General features: G+C 51.2%; 3 protein-coding genes across 9 annotated transcripts in view; 2 read left to right on the top strand and 1 right to left on the bottom strand.

The window, feature by feature from the left end:
- SMYD5 (SMYD family member 5) overlaps positions 1–10,607 on the top strand; it is a 13,322-nt gene extending 2,715 nt beyond the window's left edge. The window contains exons 2-13 of the mRNA XM_011945174.1: positions 1,907–2,015; positions 3,421–3,560; positions 4,008–4,129; positions 4,519–4,588; positions 5,174–5,278; positions 6,115–6,177; positions 6,405–6,475; positions 6,797–6,903; positions 7,318–7,374; positions 8,240–8,334; positions 9,004–9,074; positions 9,170–10,607. Coding sequence (XP_011800564.1) covers positions 1,907–2,015; positions 3,421–3,560; positions 4,008–4,129; positions 4,519–4,588; positions 5,174–5,278; positions 6,115–6,177; positions 6,405–6,475; positions 6,797–6,903; positions 7,318–7,374; positions 8,240–8,334; positions 9,004–9,074; positions 9,170–9,320 — 1,161 coding nt within the window. The 3' untranslated portion in view covers positions 9,321–10,607. The remainder of the gene's footprint in view (positions 1–1,906; positions 2,016–3,420; positions 3,561–4,007; positions 4,130–4,518; positions 4,589–5,173; positions 5,279–6,114; positions 6,178–6,404; positions 6,476–6,796; positions 6,904–7,317; positions 7,375–8,239; positions 8,335–9,003; positions 9,075–9,169) is intronic.
- A 773-nt stretch (positions 10,608–11,380) lies between these two features.
- PRADC1 (protease-associated domain containing 1) lies at positions 11,381–17,085 on the bottom strand. The gene is made up of 5 exons (XM_011945173.1): positions 16,140–17,085; positions 13,444–13,544; positions 12,805–12,914; positions 12,171–12,338; positions 11,381–11,945 (listed from the first exon to the last, which is right to left on the bottom strand). Exons 1-5 carry the CDS (start codon positions 16,372–16,374, stop codon positions 11,825–11,827), a joined length of 735 nt encoding a protein of 244 aa, XP_011800563.1. The 5' UTR covers positions 16,375–17,085; the 3' UTR covers positions 11,381–11,824.
- Positions 17,086–17,270: 185 nt separating this feature from the next.
- The window catches only part of CCT7 (chaperonin containing TCP1, subunit 7 (eta)), a 22,145-nt gene continuing 18,362 nt past the window's right edge, over positions 17,271–21,053 (top strand). For 5 of the 7 annotated variants that reach the window (XM_011945172.1, XM_011945169.1, XM_011945170.1 and 2 more), the window contains exon 1: positions 17,271–17,419. In XM_011945172.1, coding sequence (XP_011800562.1) covers positions 17,414–17,419 — 6 coding nt within the window. In that variant the 5' untranslated portion in view covers positions 17,271–17,413. Of the gene's footprint in view, positions 17,420–18,559; positions 18,653–21,053 lie in introns of all 7 variants that reach the window. The other 2 variants (XM_011945168.1, XM_011945167.1) reach the window with 2 other exon arrangements.

The raw sequence follows: 21,053 nt of genomic DNA, 5'->3' as shown, positions 1-21,053 counted from the left end.
TTTTTTTTTTTTTTTTGAGATGGAGTCTTACTTTGTCACCCAGGCTGTAGTGCAGTAACGCAATCTTGGCTCACTGCAACCTCCGCCTTCTGGGTTCAGGTGTTTCTCCTGCCTCAGCCTCCTGATAGGCTGGGACTACAGGCAAACACCACCATGTCCAGCTAATTTTTGTATTTTTAGTAGAGACAGGGTTTCACCATATTGTTCAGGCTGGTCTTGAACTCCTGACCTCGTGATCTGTCTGCCTCAGCCTCCCAAAGTGCTGGGATTACAAGCGTGAGCCCCTGCGCCCGGCCCAACCTTAATATGAGTTAGATTCTGTTTTCCTTGAAATATGCTCATCAGTTTTGGGAACGAGTGACTTTATAAAGGAACAACTCCGATTCTTTTCTCTTTGTTTTGATTACTAAATATTTTCTGCATTTAGTTCTTCACAAAGAGAGGGAGATCTGTATTTGTCCAATATTGAAATTTGAGATTGTCAGAAATAATGTGAGTCCCTGTTCATATTGTCTTGTCCCATAGAGGAAGGCCAAGTTTTCAATTTGCTAGATTGGGACGGGATACAAGGCATAGGGGGAAGGGCTTCCAGGAAGCCAGGCAAGGGTGTGCCCAGGGCTTTGCCTCCTGGTTTTGTTTCACCTGTCCCATTCTACTGTGAGATAGAGCTTCCAGAGTTGTTCACAGGGTTGAGATTTTTCGCTCTGAGTTTGAGAGTAACCTATCTGGCCTTCTGAGGAGTCAGGGAGCTACCTGGGAGGCAACACTGACATGTCATTTTGCTTCGGTGTCAAGCATTTTTTTCCTCTTCTTTTGTTGTGGCAGCTCAGTGTTGGCAGGGCTCCACACATCATCTTTGAGTAGCGGGAGTATATGCCCAATAAGGCCAGTAACTGCCTGGGTTCTGAAGCCATCTGCTGAGTCCTTTTGCACATTTGAGAGATGGCAGTTCAGAGGTTGTTTTCTCATCTTTCATCCTTTACATGATGTATATAGTGTTTTAGACCAGTGCTTCTCAAACTAACATGCATGTGAATCACCTGGGCATCTTGTTACGCTGCAGATTCTGATTCAGCAGGTCTGGGGTAGGGCCTAAGATTCTGCATTTCTAACAGAGTCCTAGGTGATGCCCATGTTGCCAGTCCCTGTACCTCTCATTGAGTAGGAAGAAGCTAGAGCTCATAAGGTACATTCATCTGTGCTATATTGTTGCACCCTGGAAACTACCTTGTAGGTATTATTATAATGCTCACTTTTCAAATGGGAAACAGATATAAAGTGAAGCAGTTGGCTCAAAGGTTCACAGCAAGTTAATGTTAGGACTGGTACTAGTATCAGCTCCTTTCTTTCAGTGCAACCCCCAAGGACTTGTTGGATGCCAGGCACTGTGCTAGGTGCTGTGGGTATTCAGCTGACCAAGAAAGAGGGCACATTCTCCCCCAAACAAGGCTTCCCTGTCCCATGGTGTAGGATTTCTCTGCAGCCCTGTGTAGCAACACCACTGCCAGGGTCCTGGAGTGGCTTGTGGCTGACTCAGAGATGAGTGCCCTGCTGTTACCAGCTCCTGGTACTGGAGGCCCCAGCCTGCTATAAGCCTTGGCCCTGCTCTGGCCATACTCAGAAAATTTCTCTGAGTAATCTGAGATGACTGCCATGGTGGCTTCCTCCCTGTTCCAGGCCTTCTGCTCTGAATGGGCTGAAAGGAGTACAACTGAAAATAGGTCAGTGCTGCATTTCCAGAGGAGAAAGTTATGGAGGGTACTGACCAGTCTCCATGAACTCATAGAGGCAGAGGCCTCTCCTAAGAGTGAGGCATGTGGGAGTGAGGCTGGACAGCCTCCTGGAAGCTCTTGGAGCTATGTCTTCTATTCGTTCTTACAGCCATCCTATCCCTCTGCCCTCTTAGGGAAAGGGCCTGTTTGCCACACAGCTGATCCGGAAGGGGGAGACCATCTTCGTAGAACGGCCCCTGGTGGCTGCACAGTTTCTCTGGAATGCACTTTATCGCTACCGAGGTGAGTACAGCTCTCCTACTCCTCATGGCTGCTGGGCCCAGTCGCCTTTGTGCATGGAAATGAGCTGCATACATCCCTACTGGCTGATGTCTCTGGAACTCTGGGTGTTGGGAGGAAATGCTATCTTCCATTGAAGGACTATGCCTGAGAACCACACCTCTGTCCAGTCTCAGGTGTTTGAGGCTAATTCCTGTGGTGGGAGGCTCTTCAGATGTGCTCCCTGAGAGAGCACAGCAGGACTCAGGCGAGTTTGACTCCATGGTCATGCTGAAGGCCCAGTGCCAAAGTAGAGTCCTCCACCAAGAGGAGGCTACATGGCCCTTGTTCAAAGAAGGCTGAGTTAGGGGTGAGCACAAGTAGGATGCCCTTGGCTTTGCTGACCACATGCTTTTTTCACACTTTTCTTCTTTTGGAGTTGTGGGGAGGGGGACAGAGTTTCGCTCTTGTTGCCCAGGCTAGAGTGCAGTTGTGCGATCTCGGCTCTCTGCAGTCTCTGCCTCCCAGGTTCAAGCAATTCTCTTGCCTCAGCCTCCTGAGTAGCTGGGATTATAGGCACGCACAACCATGTCCACCTAATTTTTGTATTTTTAGTAGAAACGGGGTTTCACCATGTTGGCCAGGTTGGTCTTGAACTCCTAACCTCAGGTGCTCCACTTGCCTTGCCCTCCCAAAGTGCTGGAATTACAGGCATGAGGCACTGTGCCCGGCCCACACATTTCTTAAGCTGGAGACACACAGTGAAAGGAGGGTCGGTTGGTCCCAGAATATGGGAAAAGCCCAGTGTTGGGGTGGTAGGGGAGCCCCACAGAGTGAGTCTGATTAAGAAGCAAGGAGAGGCCGGGCGCGGTGGCTCAAGCCTGTAATCCCAGCACTTTGGGAGGCCGAGACGGGCGGATCACGAGGTCAGGAGATCGAGACCATCCTGGCTAACACGGTGAAACCCCGTCTCTACTAAAAAAATACAAAAAAAACTAGCCGGGCGAGGTGGCGGGTGCCTGTAGTCCCAGCTACTCGGGAGGCTGAGGCAGGAGAATGGCGTGAACCCGGGGGGCGGAGCTTGCAGTGAGCTGAGATCCGGCCACTGCACTCCAGTCTGGGCGACAGAGCAAGACTCTGTCTCAAAAAAAAAAAAAAAAAAAAAAAAAAAAAAAAAAGAAGCAAGGAGAGTTAGACAATAAGGGTCAGGAAGTCCTTGAGAGGAAGGAGGGGATCATCTACCTTTGGCTGCATGTGAAATTCATTCATTCATTCATGCATGCATGTAATTATTCATTTACTCACTTCCCAAACTTTTATGAAACACCAGAATGGTGCCTGACACATAGCAGGTGCTCGGCAGGGCTGTGAAAGGGATAGATATGGCCTCTGCTCTCAAGACACTGTCGTGTCTGGCTCTCACCCTCAGCCTGTGACCACTGCCTTCGGGCACTGGAGAAGGCAGAAGAGAATGCCCAGAGGCTGACCGGGAAACCAGGCCAGGTTCTGCCTCACCCAGAGCTGTGCACTGTGCGCAAGGACCTCCACCAGAACTGTCCTCATTGCCAAGTGAGTATTCTTGGGGAGTATACCTGGGATGGGGTGGGTGAGGGAGGCCTTAGCTGGAGTCCTCAGTGGGGAGACAGGAGCAATGACAGACCTGGTCATGGCCCTTGAAACCTATAATGTAGGATAAGATGTTGAAAAGGCTTGGTTATTGTTCCAGTTTCATCCTCCCTGGCACAGTTACATTGTCTGGAAAATGGGCTTGGTGGGAGCTTGCTTTCTTCCTGGGGCCCTGGCAAGGGCTCTCCCCTCTACCTGAAAAGTTTTCTTCCCTTTCTGTGGTTTTGTGAGCCTAGGTGTGCCTTTCACGTGTCCCCAGAGCACCCTATGTTTTCTCTTCTCATAATACATCTGAGCTACAGCTCAGGGGCTATTTATGGAAGGGATGCAGTTAGAGGAGGTGATACTAGGGCCAGATCCTAGGGTACTGACTTCTATCCCACCTAACAGGTGATGTACTGCAGTGCAGAATGTCGGCTGGCAGCCACTGAGCAATACCACCAGGTCCTGTGCCCAGGTCCTTCCCAGGATGACCCGTTGCATCCTCTCAATAAGCTTCAGGAGGCATGGAGGTGAGTCACTTTTCTTCTCTTCTTTCCTTTATCCTTTCCTCTCAGGTTGCCTGCCTGGGCTCATCAGGTGTTGCCATCTTTCTTAAGTTACAATTCTCCAGATTTTTCCTCCTTTCTTAGGGTTAAACAGAAGTCACATCACCCTATCCCCTGCTTTTAATCTGGGCTGTCAGTCCTTCTGTCCTTAGCATTTAACACTCTCCCAGAAAGAGCCCCATTAAGCCCATTAAGGGATGCAAAGTCTTGCCTAAGTCCTTGCCTATGAACTTTCTCTCATGGTAATTGACGGAATTGGTAGGAAGTTTTCTCTGTACCAGTCAGACTCGGCTTCCCTGAGCTCAGCTACTAGGGAGAGAATTTCTAGGCCAATCTTTTTTCTCTTTCCCCAGGAGCGTTCACTACCCACCTGAGACTGCAAGCATCATGTTGATGGCCAGGATGGTGGCCACAGTGAAGCAGGTGAGCCCACCCAACCCTCTCAGGGAAGCTGACTTTGGCCCCATTCAACCCTTGGTCTCGGTCTTTTCCTCACCTCAAAGCCCTAGCTCGGATGCAGAGTTCTTCCTGGCCTTCCCAAAGGAGAGCTCCTTGCTATGTAAAACCTTAGGAATGTGCTAAACATAAGTCAGGCATAGGGAGTGGAGGGCTCATTTTGCCTGTAGTCTTTTTTTTTATTTTAACTTAAAGACCAGTGTGATAGTATGCCTGTAGTTTCTGATACAGAAGATGCCTTGTGCAGTAGCAATTCATGCATTTGATTTTTGGCACCACTTTTTCAGGATTGCATCTTACATAAAGCGAGAGAAGCCACTCTAACCGCCCTTCTATTAATGTTGTTCCTCAGCCTCTTTCTCCTGTTTTCCAAGTGTTGTTGAATTGGCTATCTGGGCTCCAGCTGGGGAGATGGTTGGGCACCATTGGGAGGAAGCCTCAGGCAGAGGAAGGGCTCCTATAAGCTCCTATGTGGTGGTATTTCGTAAGTGGGCGGGAGTGCCAGTAAGAAGGTGGGTGTCTGTGACCCTTAAGTATATTTGTTCACTGCAGGCGAAGGACAAGGACCGTTGGATCAGGCTCTTCTCCCAGTTCTGTAACAAAACAGCCAACGAAGAGGAGGAAATTGTCCATAAACTTCTGGGAGACAAATTCAAGGTTCTTCTTCTCCCATGGCCTGTCTCATTCCCTCCCCAAATACCCTAGGATGTCTCTGGCCATCTGTGGGAAGCACCACATTTGATCACTTCTCAGCAACAGGAAGGAGTTAGAACTTGGGTCCAGAAATAGATTCAGAGGACTTACGTTCCTGCCACTGTTTACTTCATGACCTCATGTGGACCTACAGTTGGGAAGTGGGGTGACAACAGAGGAAGGGCGTGTTGGATGCCCTGCCCTGAAAGTGCTCCCTAACTGGTGTTAGAAGGCAGGACTTATCATAGGATAGCAGTGGGCAAATCAGGTAGAATGGAGACTAGAGGGTTGTGGGGCCACAGAATCAGAGCAGCGTGAAACTGCCCATGTCTTGAGTGACCATTCCCAATCAAAGAGTATGGGTCCTCACTGAGTACAGCAGACTTCCCTGCAGGAGCTGCCTGAGGGTGGAGGCAGGTGTGTAAAAGGTTTGCATCTGGGGTGGGCCCTGTTGCACTGAACTTACAGGAAGGGAGTGGGAGAGCCCAGCTGGTCTGGAGGCCAGGTCAAGGGAGATTTGACGGTGGTGGTGTGGATAGACATTTCGGGCTGTCTCAGCCTTGCTGGTACAAGTGCTGGAAAATGGAGAGAAATTTGGGTTTGCCACCCTGGGTTGGAACAGGCCGGCAGACTGCCAAAGCTCTTTGGAGGTGGACTTTGTGGCCTTCCTTTGCCCCTATGGAAAGCTCAGTCTACAGAGCGGGCCCTTTTTCCTTCCCTCCCTAGTCGCCTGGGCCCTGCCTGGGTGCTAATGGGAAATCCCCAGGGATACAAATCTCTCTCTGCTTCCCCTAAACCAGGGCCAACTGGAACTTCTGCGGAGACTCTTCACAGAGGCCCTCTATGAGGAAGCAGTCAGTCAGGTGAGTGAGGAGAGGGTGGGACCAGTGGCCTCCTTGTTACTCCAGCTTTCCAGGAGCAACAAGCTCAGCATCTCCTACTGGGACAGCTGAGCCAAAGCCGACTTGGTCTTCTGGAGTTGGGATGAGCCTGACTCACAGAAGGCTTCCCGGACAGAGTCCAATTGGAAGAAAAGCAAGTGGCTGTTAACATGAGTGCTTATCTCTTTATCTCTTTTTTGCCCCCACAGTGGTTCACTCCAGATGGATTCCGGTCTCTCTTTGCTCTTGTTGGGACCAATGGCCAAGGAATCGGGACCAGGTTAGAATGTTCCAGAGCTATTGAACTTACTCTCGGGGTGGGAAACTGATTGAGGAAGGTAGCCACAGTTCCTTTCAAGACTGGGATGGGGTAGGGTAGGACTCTGGGCAGATCACTGAACTAGACACAGTGGCAGGAGTCAGAATCAGGCATTGGAATCTGTTTTGGGCAGCCTCTGTTGGGGAAGATGGGCCCCCACCCTGGAGAATGAAATGGGGTAGGGTGAGAGACCCTTCTTCTTGGGCTTAACTTACCTGGAGGTGGAGAGCCCTGTGACCTGGGCTTCTGCCTCCCCAACCATGGGCTGCCTGGGACCCCCAGCTCCCTAAGCCAGTGGGTCCATGCCTGTGATGCTCTGGAGTTGAAGCCTCAGGACCGTGAGCAACTTGACATCTTCATTGACCAGCTGTACAAGGACATCGAGGCAGGTGGGTGAGATAGGGCCTTGGCCTTACCCAACCATGGTGACCCCCCAGTCAGATGGTGGACACAAAATCTTTCCCCAGGATGCTCTGTATCAATGGTGGGGGAAGGTAATCCCTTTGTGCCTGTGGGGAGCTTCAGATCTATCCACAGGGCACACAGGTGAGAAACAGCCCCAAGATTTATCCAGAGACTTGATGCTGGGAGGAGAGGGGGTGCTGGATAAATAAGGTGTCTTATAGACAGAAAAGCAAGGCTTCTGTCTCAGAGAGGCAAGTTTAGGTAATATGGTAGGGACTGATGCCTTAGTGTGGTGGGGTGGCAGGACAGTGGCGACAGTGCCTGTCCTTGTAAGCCTCATTTCCTTTTCCTGCTTATAAAAATGGGTAGAATAATGTCTGTATATTACTGTCTTACAGCAACTGGAGAGTTTCTTAACTGTGAAGGATCTGGCCTCTTTGTGCTTCAGAGCTGCTGTGAGTCATGGCGTTGAGGAGGGATGGTCCTAGGCGCTTCTGCCTTTGTAAGGTGGCCTCGCAGCCACAGTTTATCTTTCTCAGTTGGCCCTTTCTAGGCTGGTAGGGTTGAGTCTGGGAGCCCCATTAGGTCTGAGCTCCCACAGGAATTCCCCTGGGCCTTTCTGTTCTATCATTTTTTTCATTTGTTCACCCAACTGTTTGTGCTATAATACCTGCTTATTATATATAAAACCTTACAATAGGCCAGGCCCTATACTAAGGCAGGCATAGAGCTCTGATTCTTGCAAAGGGATGCATGGGCTTTGCACCATCACTGCCCTGTGAGATTTGGGAGTACTGGGAGCCCAGGCTAAAGGGCGAGTCTCATCAGCGCCTGATGAGGAGGGGCAGATTCAGCTCAGACAGCTGCCTTTTCCAGACTTCAGCCTCCCACCCCCTGGTTTCCTGACTGCAAACTCCTCCTCCCAGGGTCCTGGGCCACTCTACTCTCCCAAACTGGATTCTCAGAGGGCCTGTGTCAGCTGTTACTAGATGTCCAATAGCTGGCAGAACTGAGTTAAGTGGTCTTGGGTGGGCATTCCTTCAGAGCCCTGTCCCTCCCTTTGTGAGACAGTGGGAACATAACTGAGAATGAAGTTGGCCAGTCACAGCGGGTTGGAGTGGGAGTGCAGTGGAGTTCATTTGTGTTGTACTGTATGGTGTTCAGGAAAGAACACTGGAAGCAGAGTCTGGAAACTTGGGTTCCAAAACGTGCTCAGCCTTGGCAGGGATGAAAGAGCAAGAAAGGACCCAGTGCTCTGCAGAATTGAGGCTATTATTTTTTTTAGGCAATAATCCTCATTACCTGCCTCTTGTGATCCAGGCAACCACAGTTGTGTGCCCAATGCAGAGACCTCCTTTCCAGAAAACAACTTCCTTTTGCATGTCACTGCTCTGGAGGATATTAAGCCAGGAGAGGTGAGAGGGGCCAGGAACCATGGGGATGGGTGGGTAGTGGGCCTTGGAAGTTCTCTGCAGGGATCAGGAGCAGCCGTGGCTAGAGCACTTGAAGTTCAGGCTGTTGGGTGGAATCCCCACATACCTTAGGGTCTGAGTCTTTCAGCTCATGGTTCTGTTGTAACCCTACCTCACTTTTTCAAAATATGACTCCAGAAAGCCTCAGGACAGTGTTTGAGGGACACATATGTGCTCAGATTCTTGTCCCCAGCTATCTTTTGGTCAAATGCAGATATGTAGTTTCTAAGAAAGCAGGAGATAGCTCTTTGTGGGTTTACGGTCTTACCTGTTATTGTAGGCACAGTGCTTGGTTGAATCTTCTTCAGGGCAAGTAGCATCATACCAAGACCTGTGATCCCAGCTGCAGACCTTGGCCAATGACTGGCTTTCACCACGGCCTGAGGCTAACCAGTCTCCTCTGTCTCAGGCACAGGCTGTTGGAGGCTTATAGTGGCCTGCCTACTGAAGGCACTGGGAACTGGATGAGGGCAGCCCACCCCTTCACTGAAGGGCAATGCAAGCCTGGCTCCTAGAGATGGGGCAGTGGTTGGAGATAGGGTAGGTGTTGGGGAGACCCTTATGCCATTTAAGAGAGCACAGACCATCAGACTGCACCTCTCTACCCTACAGGAAATTTGTATCAGCTACTTGGACTGCTGTCAGCGGGAGCGCAGCCGCCACAGCCGCCACAAGATCCTCAGGTCCCAGCTGGGGACATGGTTGGGTGGCTGGGCTCTGGGGTCCTCTGTCCCGTAGCTCCCTGACTTTTCCCCCTCACCATCCCTCACCGCTGCAGGGAGAACTATCTGTTTGTCTGTTCCTGTCCCAAATGCCTGGCAGAGGCTGATGAACCCAATGTGACCTCAGAAGAGGAAGAGGAGGAAGAGGAGGAGGAGGAAGGAGAGCCAGAAGATGCAGAGCTGGGGGATGAGATGACTGATGTGTGATGTTGCCCTGCCCAGAAAGGGCCCTGCCCTAGACCCTGCCAGAAAAGGGGGTTCTTCCCCCAGAGAAATGGCTCGGAGGGAACTTCCCACTCCCATTGCCTGCTTTCCCCATTCGAGCTCTCTCTGCCAGAGGGTAGGACAGAGCCTGGATCCCTGGCCCCAACCCCCACCAGACCTCATGCCCTGGACACTGCTGCTGAGTTGGCTCAGACTCTGCACTGGCACTGAGCTTTTCACAACTGGCCTCCCCTTGAGGTTTTTCCACTCTAGGGTTTGAGGGGCTGGAATCAGGGCCAGGGCCTAACAGTGTTTCTTCTCCTCAGCCCCATGGCCTATACTCACCCATTCACCAGAGGCTTCTCCCCTTTCAACTTGCTGTTGATTTCTTTTGAGGGGGTAAATCTGAGACCGAGTTCCGTGAAGCAGGGAGGGGAGGTGGTGAGGCGCCCTCACCTCCCCCCACCACAGCTGTGGCTGGTAAGGCAACTGCTTGACCACTGGCACAGCGAGGAGAGGCGGACAGGAGGACCTGGGCCTCCTGAGCTCCTTCCCTGAGGCTGTCTCCTGGGAACGCTGGACAGGGGGATTACTCACACCCCCATTTGGACATCTGGGGAAGTGGAGATTAACCCCTTCTCCAGACTCCAGAATCTTTGTAACTCGTGCCTTGCCTCTCAGGACCTGGCATAGTGGCTGGCCCTATGGAGTATGGAAACGGCCTCTGCCTTCCTCAGGAGGGACACGTCCAGGGTCATCACGCTTTCTCACACCTGCTTCCCAATGAGCACTCAGCAGCATGGCTGAGAACTGGGGCTTGACAGGCCTCTGCTCCTTAGATCAGGATGCTCTGGTATTCCTGGGGCCAGTTAAAATGGGTCAGTGAGGGGCTCTCCTGGCCTCAATCTCCATCTTTAGGGTCTCCACAGAGGAACATTGAAGTCTTCCAGAAACCTCGAGGAGCTGGGCTAGATACTTGGAGAGTAGCCCTGTCTTGTCCCCTCCTACCCCCAGATTAGCACCACCCCTCTCACTCTTGGGTTGGATGTTATGGGAATTACAACCCATCATTCCCAATGCCTCCCTTTCCTGGAGGAGCCTGCCACATTCCCCTGCTGAGGGATCCCAGAGAGGACAGGTGCCCACCCCACAGGCCCTTTCCTGGACCATGGAGCCAGGTGGAACCTGTCTGGCCCCTTACCCATTGGGTTCTTACTCCTTCACAACAGTCAGCACTCCCCCCCCCCCTGCCCCCCACTGTTCTCAATAAAATGGAAGTGGTGACAGGCCTCTGCAGGAATGCTTTGTGGCTAGTGGCTGGGCAGGCTGCCCCAGGTGTGCAGCAGTCACAGGTGGGTGCAAAGGGGTACTGATTAGACCAGGTAATGGTAGGAGATGGGGGCTCCAGGCTGACCAGCTTGGGCTCACCTCTGCTCTTATTTACACTCTGCTATGCAAATGTTCTAATGCCCAAGAGCAAGGGTCTTGAGGTCCAGTTTGGGTGGCTTTTTAATTTTGAGACAGGGTCTCACCTTGTCCCCCAGGCTGGTGTGCAGAAATGCAATCATAGCTCACTACAGCCTTGAACTGGACCCAAGTGATCCTCCCACCTCCGCCTCCTGAGTAGTTGGGACTATAGGGTCACGCCACCACACCCAGCTAATTTTTAATTTTTCTGTACACATGGGGTCTTACTATGTTGTTGCCGAGACTGGTCTTGAATTCTTGGGCTCAAGTGATCCTCCCACCTTGGCCTCCCGAAGTGCTGGGATTACAGGCATGGGCACCATGCTTGGCCCTGAGGTCCAGTTTGGATCCCCATGCTCTAACATGAGTCTTCTCCTGAGGGGCTGAACTCTGGCTTCCCAGAGCTTCCTTGGCTCTCAACAGGAAGCTGTGCTGGGATCTAAGACTAGCAGTCTGAGCACTGGTCCCAAATGACCTGGGCCAGTTACTGTCCTCTGTGGGCATTTCCTTTCCTCAGAACGACAGTATAGGATGAGATGAGTGAGTTTGAAGGTCCTGCCCACCCCTGTGTGCTCTTATTCTAGGACACAGTTGCAAACCCTGATGAGAAGCTTTATTGCTAAAAAGTCAGTGAGGGTTTATTGAGTTGCCAAACACTAGCTCTTTAAACCACTCCAACAACTGCTGTGAAGGTCACTGTGCAGAGACCCTGGGTAGGGGAGGCTGGAGCCAGGTAAGTGTGACAGGTCACAGATGGCTCTCAGGCTGCCTACCTTCAGCTCCTTTTGTTTCAGGTTTTAGCCAGAAACCCTGGGGCCTGTCTTTTGCCCCTTCTTGCAGCATGAGACACCCTTGGGGACCCTGGGGAAGGTAAGGCCAGTGGTGTGGCTTCCCTTTCAGCCTAGCAATGCCCAAACTCTTTTCCTCTACCTGGCTCCACTTGCCCCCAGATGCTCTCCCCAAATTCCAAATAGCAAAATTCCTGGGTCTCCCCTTCCCAGCTCAGAGTCACTTATGGCTGGAATGTGGGACAAACTCTTCTACCAGAAGGTCCAGGGTGGTTGCAGCAGCTCAAAGGTGGGGATGCTGGTGACATTGACTGGGATGGAAATGATGGCCCATGGCAGCCCATGCTGTTCCAGAGAGCGGCGGATCATGTAGCTGGGAGGGCATGAAGAGAAGTGGTGATGGTCACTTTCTTGGTACCCCATCATGCCCCACTGTCCCCATCAATCTGGGAATTTCAAAGCCCAAGAACTTTTTTTGCCCTCTAATTGAAGTACCCCAAGTTGAGGCCTGCAAGAAGGGACTGGTGATTACCCCTGACCTCCCCAAGTCACGGCGCCCAGCCTCGTGCTGATGAAGCCAGAGGCAAGGAGCCCTCACCCATCTCGGCCAAGCAGGAAGAGGGCAGGGATGTCAGCTGTGCGCTGGGTACTGTCCTGGATCATCTCCACGTAGAAGCTGTCATTGTCAACCGCGTCGTCAGAGATGATCACTGCCCGCCCGCCGTGCTCCTGGACCACCCGAGTCTTGGAGAGGAAGGAGCAGCCCCTGGAAGAGGTGGTGATGAGACCAAAGGAAAGACAGGTCCTAGCTCCCCCTTCACCAGACCATCACCCTGGGAGTATAGAAGGCAGACTCTGAAGAATTTGTTATAAAGGCTCATAAGTAAATAGCTAAAAGCATGGATAATTTTAAAACTTTTTTTTTTTGAGACAAGGTTTTGCTCTGTGGCCCAGGCTGGAGTGCAGTGACATGATCTCGGCTCACTGCAGCCTTAACTTGGCCTCAAGCAATCCTCTCACCTCAGCCTCCTGAGGAGCTGGGACCACAGGTGTGCAACACCGTGCCCAGCTAAGTTTTGTATTTTTTGTACAGACAGGATTTCTCCATGTTGGCCCAGGGTAGACATTTCTCAAAGACCCTTAAAAAGATGAAATTTTCAAAAACAGCTCTTTCAAAGCACTACCACCAATAATCTCAGAATCTGCCCTATGCCTGCCTGCCCACTCCTTACCCCCTCTCCACCAGAGCAATCTGGTCCTGGATGAAGAAACCGTTGCTGAGTTCCCCGCAGGCCTCTGGAGGTTCAGCGGGGACAAGGTGAATCTGCTCATACCTTGTGTGCTGAAAAACATTTAACATTTGGAGAGGTGAGAGTGTAATGAGACACACCAGCTTTAGGACTAGGCTGACAATCCCATCTTATCGGCACCTTGTAAAGTGTGAAGGAAACATGGAGTGGTTTCTGTATCACCAAACATTTTTACTTAATTATCGCAAAGGCCTATCTGGTTGTCCTACACCACCCTACCCTTCCATGAGATAGGCAGGGGAGTTGGTTGTAGATCCAGAGAGAGGAAGTGACTTGCCTTAAGTCACATAGTTCAGAGGTAGAGCTGGCAGAGGAAGCTGGTGCTCTTGGCTTTTCACTTCATGTCCCCTAAAAAGACAACTTGTCCCTCCGTGGTGCCTAGGTCTATATTATACTCGGGAGTAGCTGGAAGAGCTTCCTTTCTGTGCTGCAGCTCATGGAAGGCAGAGCTGATTCCGCTCCCTTCCCTGTCCCACACTCAGGTGGGATGAGAGGGTCACTGCAGCCAGTGAGGGGAAGAGGGAGATTGAGGATCAGAGATAGGTATCTCCCTTAACTTACAAAGATACCACCAAAGTCCTTGGCAGGTGTGGCTGTGAAGATGTATCGAATGTCCCCAGGACTCAGCACTTGAAAGTACAAATAATCATGGATACGGAAGCCTGAAGGATAAAGAGTACAGGTAAGAAGCCTCCCAGGAACAAACTGGTTTAGGTTCAGATCCCAGACCCTGTGTCTTCAGCTGGGCTGGCTATGGTCTGGACGCAGGGTCCTGGCTTCAGCCAGCGGGGTCCCCTAGTGGCGGGGTTGGGGGCTAGATGGTCTCTGTCCTGGGGAGGATAGAGGTGATGCAGAGTTAGTAACCCCAGAGGTTTATATCAGCTGCTGCTGCTTACACAGTAAGCCAGGAAAACTGAGAGCTCCAGGGTTAATATTTTTGCTCTGAAGACCTGGGAGTTTCAGGGTAGCGATGTAGTGACCTGCGTACAAAGCAATTCTCACTAAAATTTAAAAGTTGACTTTCTGGTCCTGCTGCCACCCTCTTAGTCCAGTCACTATCATCTCTTGTCCTGACAGCTCAGCTTCTTACCTGGCCTCCCTGCCTCCATTCTTGTTCCCCAAACAACAACCAGAAATCGAAAACATCTTAGCAATTATGAGCACATCACCATGCCTAGGGGTTCAATACCTTTCAATAGCTGCCCTTTGCATTTAAAATTTAAAATCTTTTTAAACTGTGGCCTACAAGACCCTGTTTGCTGTGGCCCCTGGCCACTCTTCCAGCCTCATCTTCTCCATCCTGTGTTCAAGCTACACAGACCTTTCAGTTTCTTCAGTGTTCAAGCTACACAGACCTTTCAGTTTCTTCACTTCTCTGGGTCTTTCTGCAAGCTGTTCCCTGAGCCTGGAAGGCCCCCTACTCCCACCCCACCCTACTTCCACCCCTTTACCTGACTCTTTCCTAGTCATCCTTCAGGTCATGCCTTAAATGTCACTTCCTCAGAGAAAGGTTCTGCCTCATGATTGCCCTCCCATACCCATTCAAATGTACTCTTCAATAAATGGGGACTTTCAACATAATTTGTAATTATACACCTTTGATAATTTTTCTTTTTCTTTTTTTGAGACAGGATCTCACTTTATCACCCAGGCTGGAGTGCAGTGGCATGATCTCGCCTCACAGCAACCTCCACCTCCCAGGCTCAAGCGATTCTCATGCCTCAGCCTCCCAAATAGCTGGGACTACAGGCATGTGCCACCATGCCTGGCTAATTTTTTTTTTTTTTTTTTTGGTATTTTTTAGTAGAGACAGGGTTTCGCCATGTTGCCCAGGCTGATTTTTTTTTTTTTTCATTTTTTAAATAGGAATAGGGTCTCGCCTTGTTGTCCGGGCTTGTGATCCTCCCACCTTGGCTTACCAAAGTCCTGGGATTACAGGTGTGAGCCACCGCACCTGCCCTGGATTCATAATTTTTAAATATCTGTCTCTTCCACTTCGTAACTTCATAAGTAAATATAGGGGTAGCCCTATAAATTTTGCTGAATGAATGAACAACAACTATATCCAGCTCCATAGCACCGAGGAGGAGAATTTCCAGACAACTAGATTTTTCTGGGGCATGGGATCTTCTCCCCAGCACCAAAGTTTAATGTTGTACCTCGACTTGAGTCCCTGGTTTCCTCAACCCAGAGAGACTGCGGAATGTTGAAGGATGAAAACTGCTGTCATGGCCGGGGGTGGAGACTCACGCCTGTAATCCCAGCACTTTGGGAGGCCGAGGCGGGCGGATCACGAGGTCAGGAGATCAAGACCATGCTAGCTAACACGGTGAAACCCTGTCTCTACTAAAAATACAAAAAAATTAAACGGGCGAGGTGGTGGGCGCCTGTAGTCCCAGCTACTCGGGAGGCTGAGGCAGGAGAATGGCGTGAACCCGGGAGGCGGAGCTTGCAGTGAGCCCAGATGGCGCCACTGCACTCCAGCCTGGGCGACAAAGCAAGACTCCGTCAAAAAAAAAAAAAAGAAAACTGCTGTCACAAGTCCATTGATCTGTCAACAAACTACTAAGTCACTACTGTGTACCAAGGCTGGGATTGATTAAGGCTTTAGCTGTCTTTGTTTACTGCCCAAATGAAAGCCATCAGTTAGAGCTCCCATGGCTTGGCACTGGGCTATACAGTCCTGGGAGTGGGGACTCTCCGTCAGATACAAATACACCCCCAGAAAGCCTTCCTGGACTAGCGTCAAACAGTCCCTCCCCAACCCTTGCTTGCCTTTGCGTGTGCTTATTTGTGTAAGTTGTGGGTATACGTATGTGCTGATGTGTGTGCATAGATGTATACATTTATGTGCTTGTGTAGGTGTAAACGGTTTGTGCGTGTGTGTCCACGTGTAGGAATGTGTGCTCCTGTACATGTGAGTGCTCACATACATATCTACAGCCTGTAGTATCTTTCCTTAGCCGTCCCTCCCGGTCGCACCCTAAGTCACCTGGGTCGGCGCTAGTGGGCCGGGAGGGGCGAGTGGGGAGATCTGCTTTGTCGTGGGAAGCTGAGGACTCAGAGCTTCAGCCTCAGGCTGCGCCCACTTTATGTCCCTGGACCACCACCCACTTATTCCGGCCGCCCGCTCCCAGACCTGTTCTGCTCTGAACTCGCGGGGTCCCCAAGGTGACCCGTGGCCCCCAACCCGAGACGCGGCGCAAGCTGGATGGCCAGCCCCGCCCTGCAACGCAGTCCCACCCGTTGCCGCTCACCGTGGGCCGCGACGCACGCGGGAAGCCAGAGCACGAGACAACACCAGCCCGCGGCGCCGGGGACCATCTCCAGGGCCCGGCCCGGCGCCGCGTTTCCTCCCGCCGCCCCGCCGCGCGTCGCTCTCCGGACTTTAGCCTGACAGCTGCCCCGGCCTCCCGCCCACATACCCGCTCTCGCCGCGGGCTGGACGACGAGAACGAGGCTCACGGCTGATTGGCTCCGACGCCTGCTCATGTAGCCACACTTTCCGCCTCTGCGCCTTAGCCTACTTTTTATTGGTAGAGAGAAGTGGAGCCGGGGACTGATTGGCTTAAACTCTTAACAGCTACAGCCAGCCCTCGCCTCAGCCCCGCCCCAGCATTTCTCAGTTCGGACTCGACTCTCCTGGTCCTCGAGGGCGGTGGGCGGGCCGCGGAGGACAAGCACTGGACTGCCGGTACCGGACTTGCTTCAGCTGCCGATAGTCATGGCCGTTAGTTCTTGCGGTCTCGGTCTTGTCCACTCTAAGGCCGCCTCGCTTGACTACGATTAGCCTTCTCCCAGCTGCGCTTCCCTCCTCCCCACACCTTCACGGGAAGGCACTCGTCTTGCGCCAGGGGGTTCTCCGCCCAGTGCCACCAACGCTTGCGCGCTCACAGTGGATAGGCGCTGGGGACGCGGCCTGGTGCACGCCATCCACGAGGAGCCTCTGGCCAGTGCAAAGCCAGAAAACGGGCTTTGGGGCCAGCTTCCCACGCTCGCCCCGTTGACACTGTGTAACTGTGACACTGGACACCGTAACCTGTCAGCCTCCGTTCTCTCATCAGTAAAATGGCCTTAATAAAAGGACCAACGCAATAGGGTTGTGAGGATTAAATGAGATCGCTCACGTAAAGTGCTTTGGCACCAGCCTATCCCACACTTTGCGTCCCACACTTTTGCCTTTATTTCATTCCTTGGTCTGGCGCCCGGGGATGGAGGAGGGTGGAATTAAGTTAGTAGGTGATGCGGGCCGAGCAAAGACCCTCCGTGCTCAAAGAAGCACGACCGAAATGCGGTGATAACCCTCTTTAATGACCACCCCTCACTAGCGAGCCTCCGAAGCCCAGGCCTAGGTCCTTCTAGCCGCACCGACTCGGTGGTAACAAACCATAGAGTAGCGGAAGTGGTCCGTTCTCTTCCTCTCCCGGCCCAATCTTCTGGGTATTTCTATTGCGCGAGGAATTGTGGGTTGCTGGGCGGCCGGGTCTCGGAGAAGAGGGGAGAGTGGCGGGCTGCTGAATAAGCTTCCAAAATGATGGTGAGTGGCGTCTCGCGCATCCGTCGCCATCAGGTGCTATCTGGCCGGTGGCCGGCCCCACTCGGCCGGGACTTGCTCTGTAGGACCCTCTTTTACTTGACGCCTCTATTCTCGCCCAGGTCCCCAGCTTATGGGCCACCCCGGGCCCCCGCGGCCTGGCTCGGCCCGAGCACTGCGCTGGAGCCGTTGGCGAGGGCTGCGTGGGGCTTTAGGGGAGTCTCTGGGCGGGCCGGATGGGGACTACAAGTCCCAGGGTGCTTCGGGCGCGCGAACCCACGTCAGGGACCTCTTTTTGAGCCCCGCATGACCGGGACTTGGGTGAAACGAGTGCAGGTCGGCCGTGGTTACGCGGTCGGCGCTAGACTTGGAAGCCGGGGCTGCCCTGAGATTTGCAGTCTGTAAAGACATGTGCGTCCTACAACTGGCAGAGGCACATTGGGGACCTCATATTGTGCCCGCCCAGGGACTCACTATGGTCACTCGCTGACCCTCGCCGCAGTGTGCAGAGAAGCAGACGCCTCCCTTAGTGCTTTTAATTCATTCACTCACTCGCTCAGTCATTAAATAAATGTGTCTTTAGTGCCTACTGAATGTACCAAGCGCTGGTGGTTGCCAGGGGGTGCAGCCTCTTAGCCAGGAGAACGGGAAAGGCAGATGGAGACACTGTATCCCAGGCTCGGACTCCGGTGACATTAGAAAGACTTTTCTAGTTGGCTACCTGACTCTGGGTCTCGTTTTCTTAAAATGTGGGGCGAGGGAGTTGCTGTGAGTCCTGGAGCCACCTAAAGTGCTTCTTGTAGCCCTACTCCCCACACCTCTTTTCTCCCTCTCGGAGCTTAAGATGCTTCCCGTGGGTCCCAAGCCTCGATGGTATCTCCTGGGTTGTTGAGTAGGTCCAGCTTCCGAGGTGGTGTTTGACCCTGACTGAGATACTGCTTTCTGTGCACTTTGCAGTTCACTTATTCATTTTGGCCTGTCCGACTCAATCTTCTGTTCTTTTCCTGCTTCCTGCAGCTTTTCCCTGTCCTGTTAGGCAGACTCCTTTTAGGTGTTCTACCAGATGCCCTGTGAATCCCGCTTGTACCCAGTGTAGAAGAAAATTCGCATTTACTGTACTTCCTCTTCCCTTTATGTCTCCAGCATTGCTCATTCTTGAAGTCTTCATCTTCTGTGCAAAGGCAGCATAGTATAGCAGTTTAGAGTAAGGCCTCTGGAGCTACACTGAATGCCTAGGTTTGTAGCTTAGCTCTGGCACTTACTAGCTGTGTGACTTTGAGCATGTTATTTAATTTCTGGTTCTCAGTTTGTCAGTGTGCCTAGCAGATAGTAAGTACTCAGCAATGTTAGCTCTTACTCGGCGAAGTGGTTGTTTGCTTCCTTTCATCTCTGTAATCAGTCCATCCTGCTGCCAAGTCTTCCATAAGAGCTTTGGTTCACAATCACACAGCTGGGGATCAGAACCGCCATTCTCTGCCCTGATAAAACTTCACCAGTGGGCTCTATCTAGGTCACCACACTTGGGTTTTCCCTGAACTGACCCCTACTCTGTCAGATTGATTATTTCCCTGCTGTATTAGCTCTTAATATCTCCTCCCCATTTTTGGAATGTAAAACTTCTATCTCCAAGAGTTTTCCTGTCTTCAAATTGGCCCCTGATATTCTAGAATCCTTCTGTAATCGAAAGAGAGGTGAAAAGGTCCCCTGAAACCTCAGTCCTGTGATGATGGTACAGCTTGTATAAAATGTATGTCCTTGCCTTTGTGGTGTTGAGCGCTGTGTGCCTTGGCATATACACACTTGTTGTTGTTTTGTAAACCATTAAGCTTAATGATGCTTAGTGAAAGTTTTAAAGTAGGATGAAGAGGAAGATCAGTAAGCGGAAATTCCAAAACCTTCCATGATACCTGTGGCAGATTACTGGAGTCGCTTTTGTTTCTTTCTTTCTTTTTTTTTCCCCCTGAGATGGAGTCTTGCTGTTGCCCAGGCTAGAGTGCAGTGGCATGATCTTGGCTCACTGCAACCTCCACTCCCAGGTTCAAGCAATTCTCCTGCCTCAGCCTCCCAAGTAGCTGGGATTACAGGCGTATGCCACCACGCCTGGCTAATTTTTGTGTTTTTAGGAGAGACCGGGTTTCACCATGTTGACCAAGCTGGTGTCAAACACCTGACCTTGTGATTCACCCACCTTGGCCTCCCAAAGTGCTGGGATTACAGGCGTGAGCCACCACACCCGACCTTGTTTCTTATTTATTAGAGGAATTAAAAAAAAAAGGAGCGAGGTTGAAAGTAACTAAGGGACGGAAGCTGGACTTCCATACAGTGCCTGTTGCTGGGAAACTGTTAGAAGAGAACCTATATCGTGCTTGGCTTGGTTTGACTCAATCCAGCTCTGCCACCTTTTCCACCCCATAGACGCTCTCTACCCAGCCTGCCATTTCTTCTGGGCCTACAAAGCATAGGGACCCTGGGGAATCTGTGGTTAGCTGTTTCCAAGCTCTTCTTGCATTGTACTTAAGAACTCTAAGTAAATTTAGTGTTACTATACTGACAGTGCTTTTCTCCCCAAAAGTCAAGAAGCCAGTGCTGTTCAACACTTACAAGTAGCAGTTGGATTTTAAGCCCCAAAAGCTGCTGAATATTGCTTCATGCGTGACCAAATCTTGGCACTCTTCAAATTAAGGTTATTCTGGTCCTTGTTTTTGGAAAGCTTATACTTAGATGGTGATACAGAAGTTGTGAGCAAGTGCAAGTGAAGAGAAAGTTACAGGATCCCCTGTTCACATGCCCCTGTTATTACTGTAGAGAAAACTTCTTGGAAGAATTGGAGCCCTGAGGAATTGGTGGCCTGGTGGTAAGAAAGTGGTTTTGGTAGAAGATGGCAGTGACTATTTTAGATGGGGATACACTTTGCAGGTTGAGGTGAGAAAAAGTGTACACAAGCATTGGATAAGTTAAGCTGTTAAGGAGGTGAAAGAACCTGTTGAAGGTGATAGGAAAAGTGATTGAGACTCGTGTTAGTTTTTGATTTAAAGTGTAATACTCCACCTGTGGCAGGGGTGGACCAGAGAAGACTTGGGGCTGCCATAAGGAATGATTTAGCAAGACTGGCAGATGGTGGGGCCTTTCAGGACACACATCTTTCCCTTACAGAAGGTGCCACGGACTGGGCCAGCTGAAGGGCCAGGAAGAATGCTGGCAGTATAGAGAAGCCATTTCTTGCCACCAGACCTGTGACACTCCAGCAAAAGGAAGGAATTTTCCCTTCAATTGATGCCTGACCCCAAATGTAGGGGTTTACATGACAAACATTCTTTTTAAAATAAAAAATAAAATGAGTAGTGTTTGATTATTTGACAAACATTTAAAAAAAATTAATGAGGGCCTGGCATGGTGCCTCATGCCTGTAATCCTAGTGCTTTAGAAGGCTGAGGCGGGAGGGTTGTTTGAGGCCAGGAGTTGGAGACCACCCTGGGCGAAATTTTTTAGATACAAATTTAAAAAATTAGCCAGGTGTGGTACCACACGCGTCGAGGCCTGGCTCAGGAGGCTTGATCTTATAGTAAGCTATGATCTTACCACTGCACTCCAGCGTGGATGGTGGAGCAAGACCCTGTCTCTTTTTTTTTTTTTTTTT

Source organism: Colobus angolensis, unplaced genomic scaffold, assembly GCF_000951035.1.
Source record: "Colobus angolensis palliatus isolate OR3802 unplaced genomic scaffold, Cang.pa_1.0 Scaffold24, whole genome shotgun sequence".
NCBI lineage: Eukaryota > Metazoa > Chordata > Mammalia > Primates > Cercopithecidae > Colobus > Colobus angolensis.
This window is presented reverse-complemented; position numbering and strand designations above follow the sequence as displayed.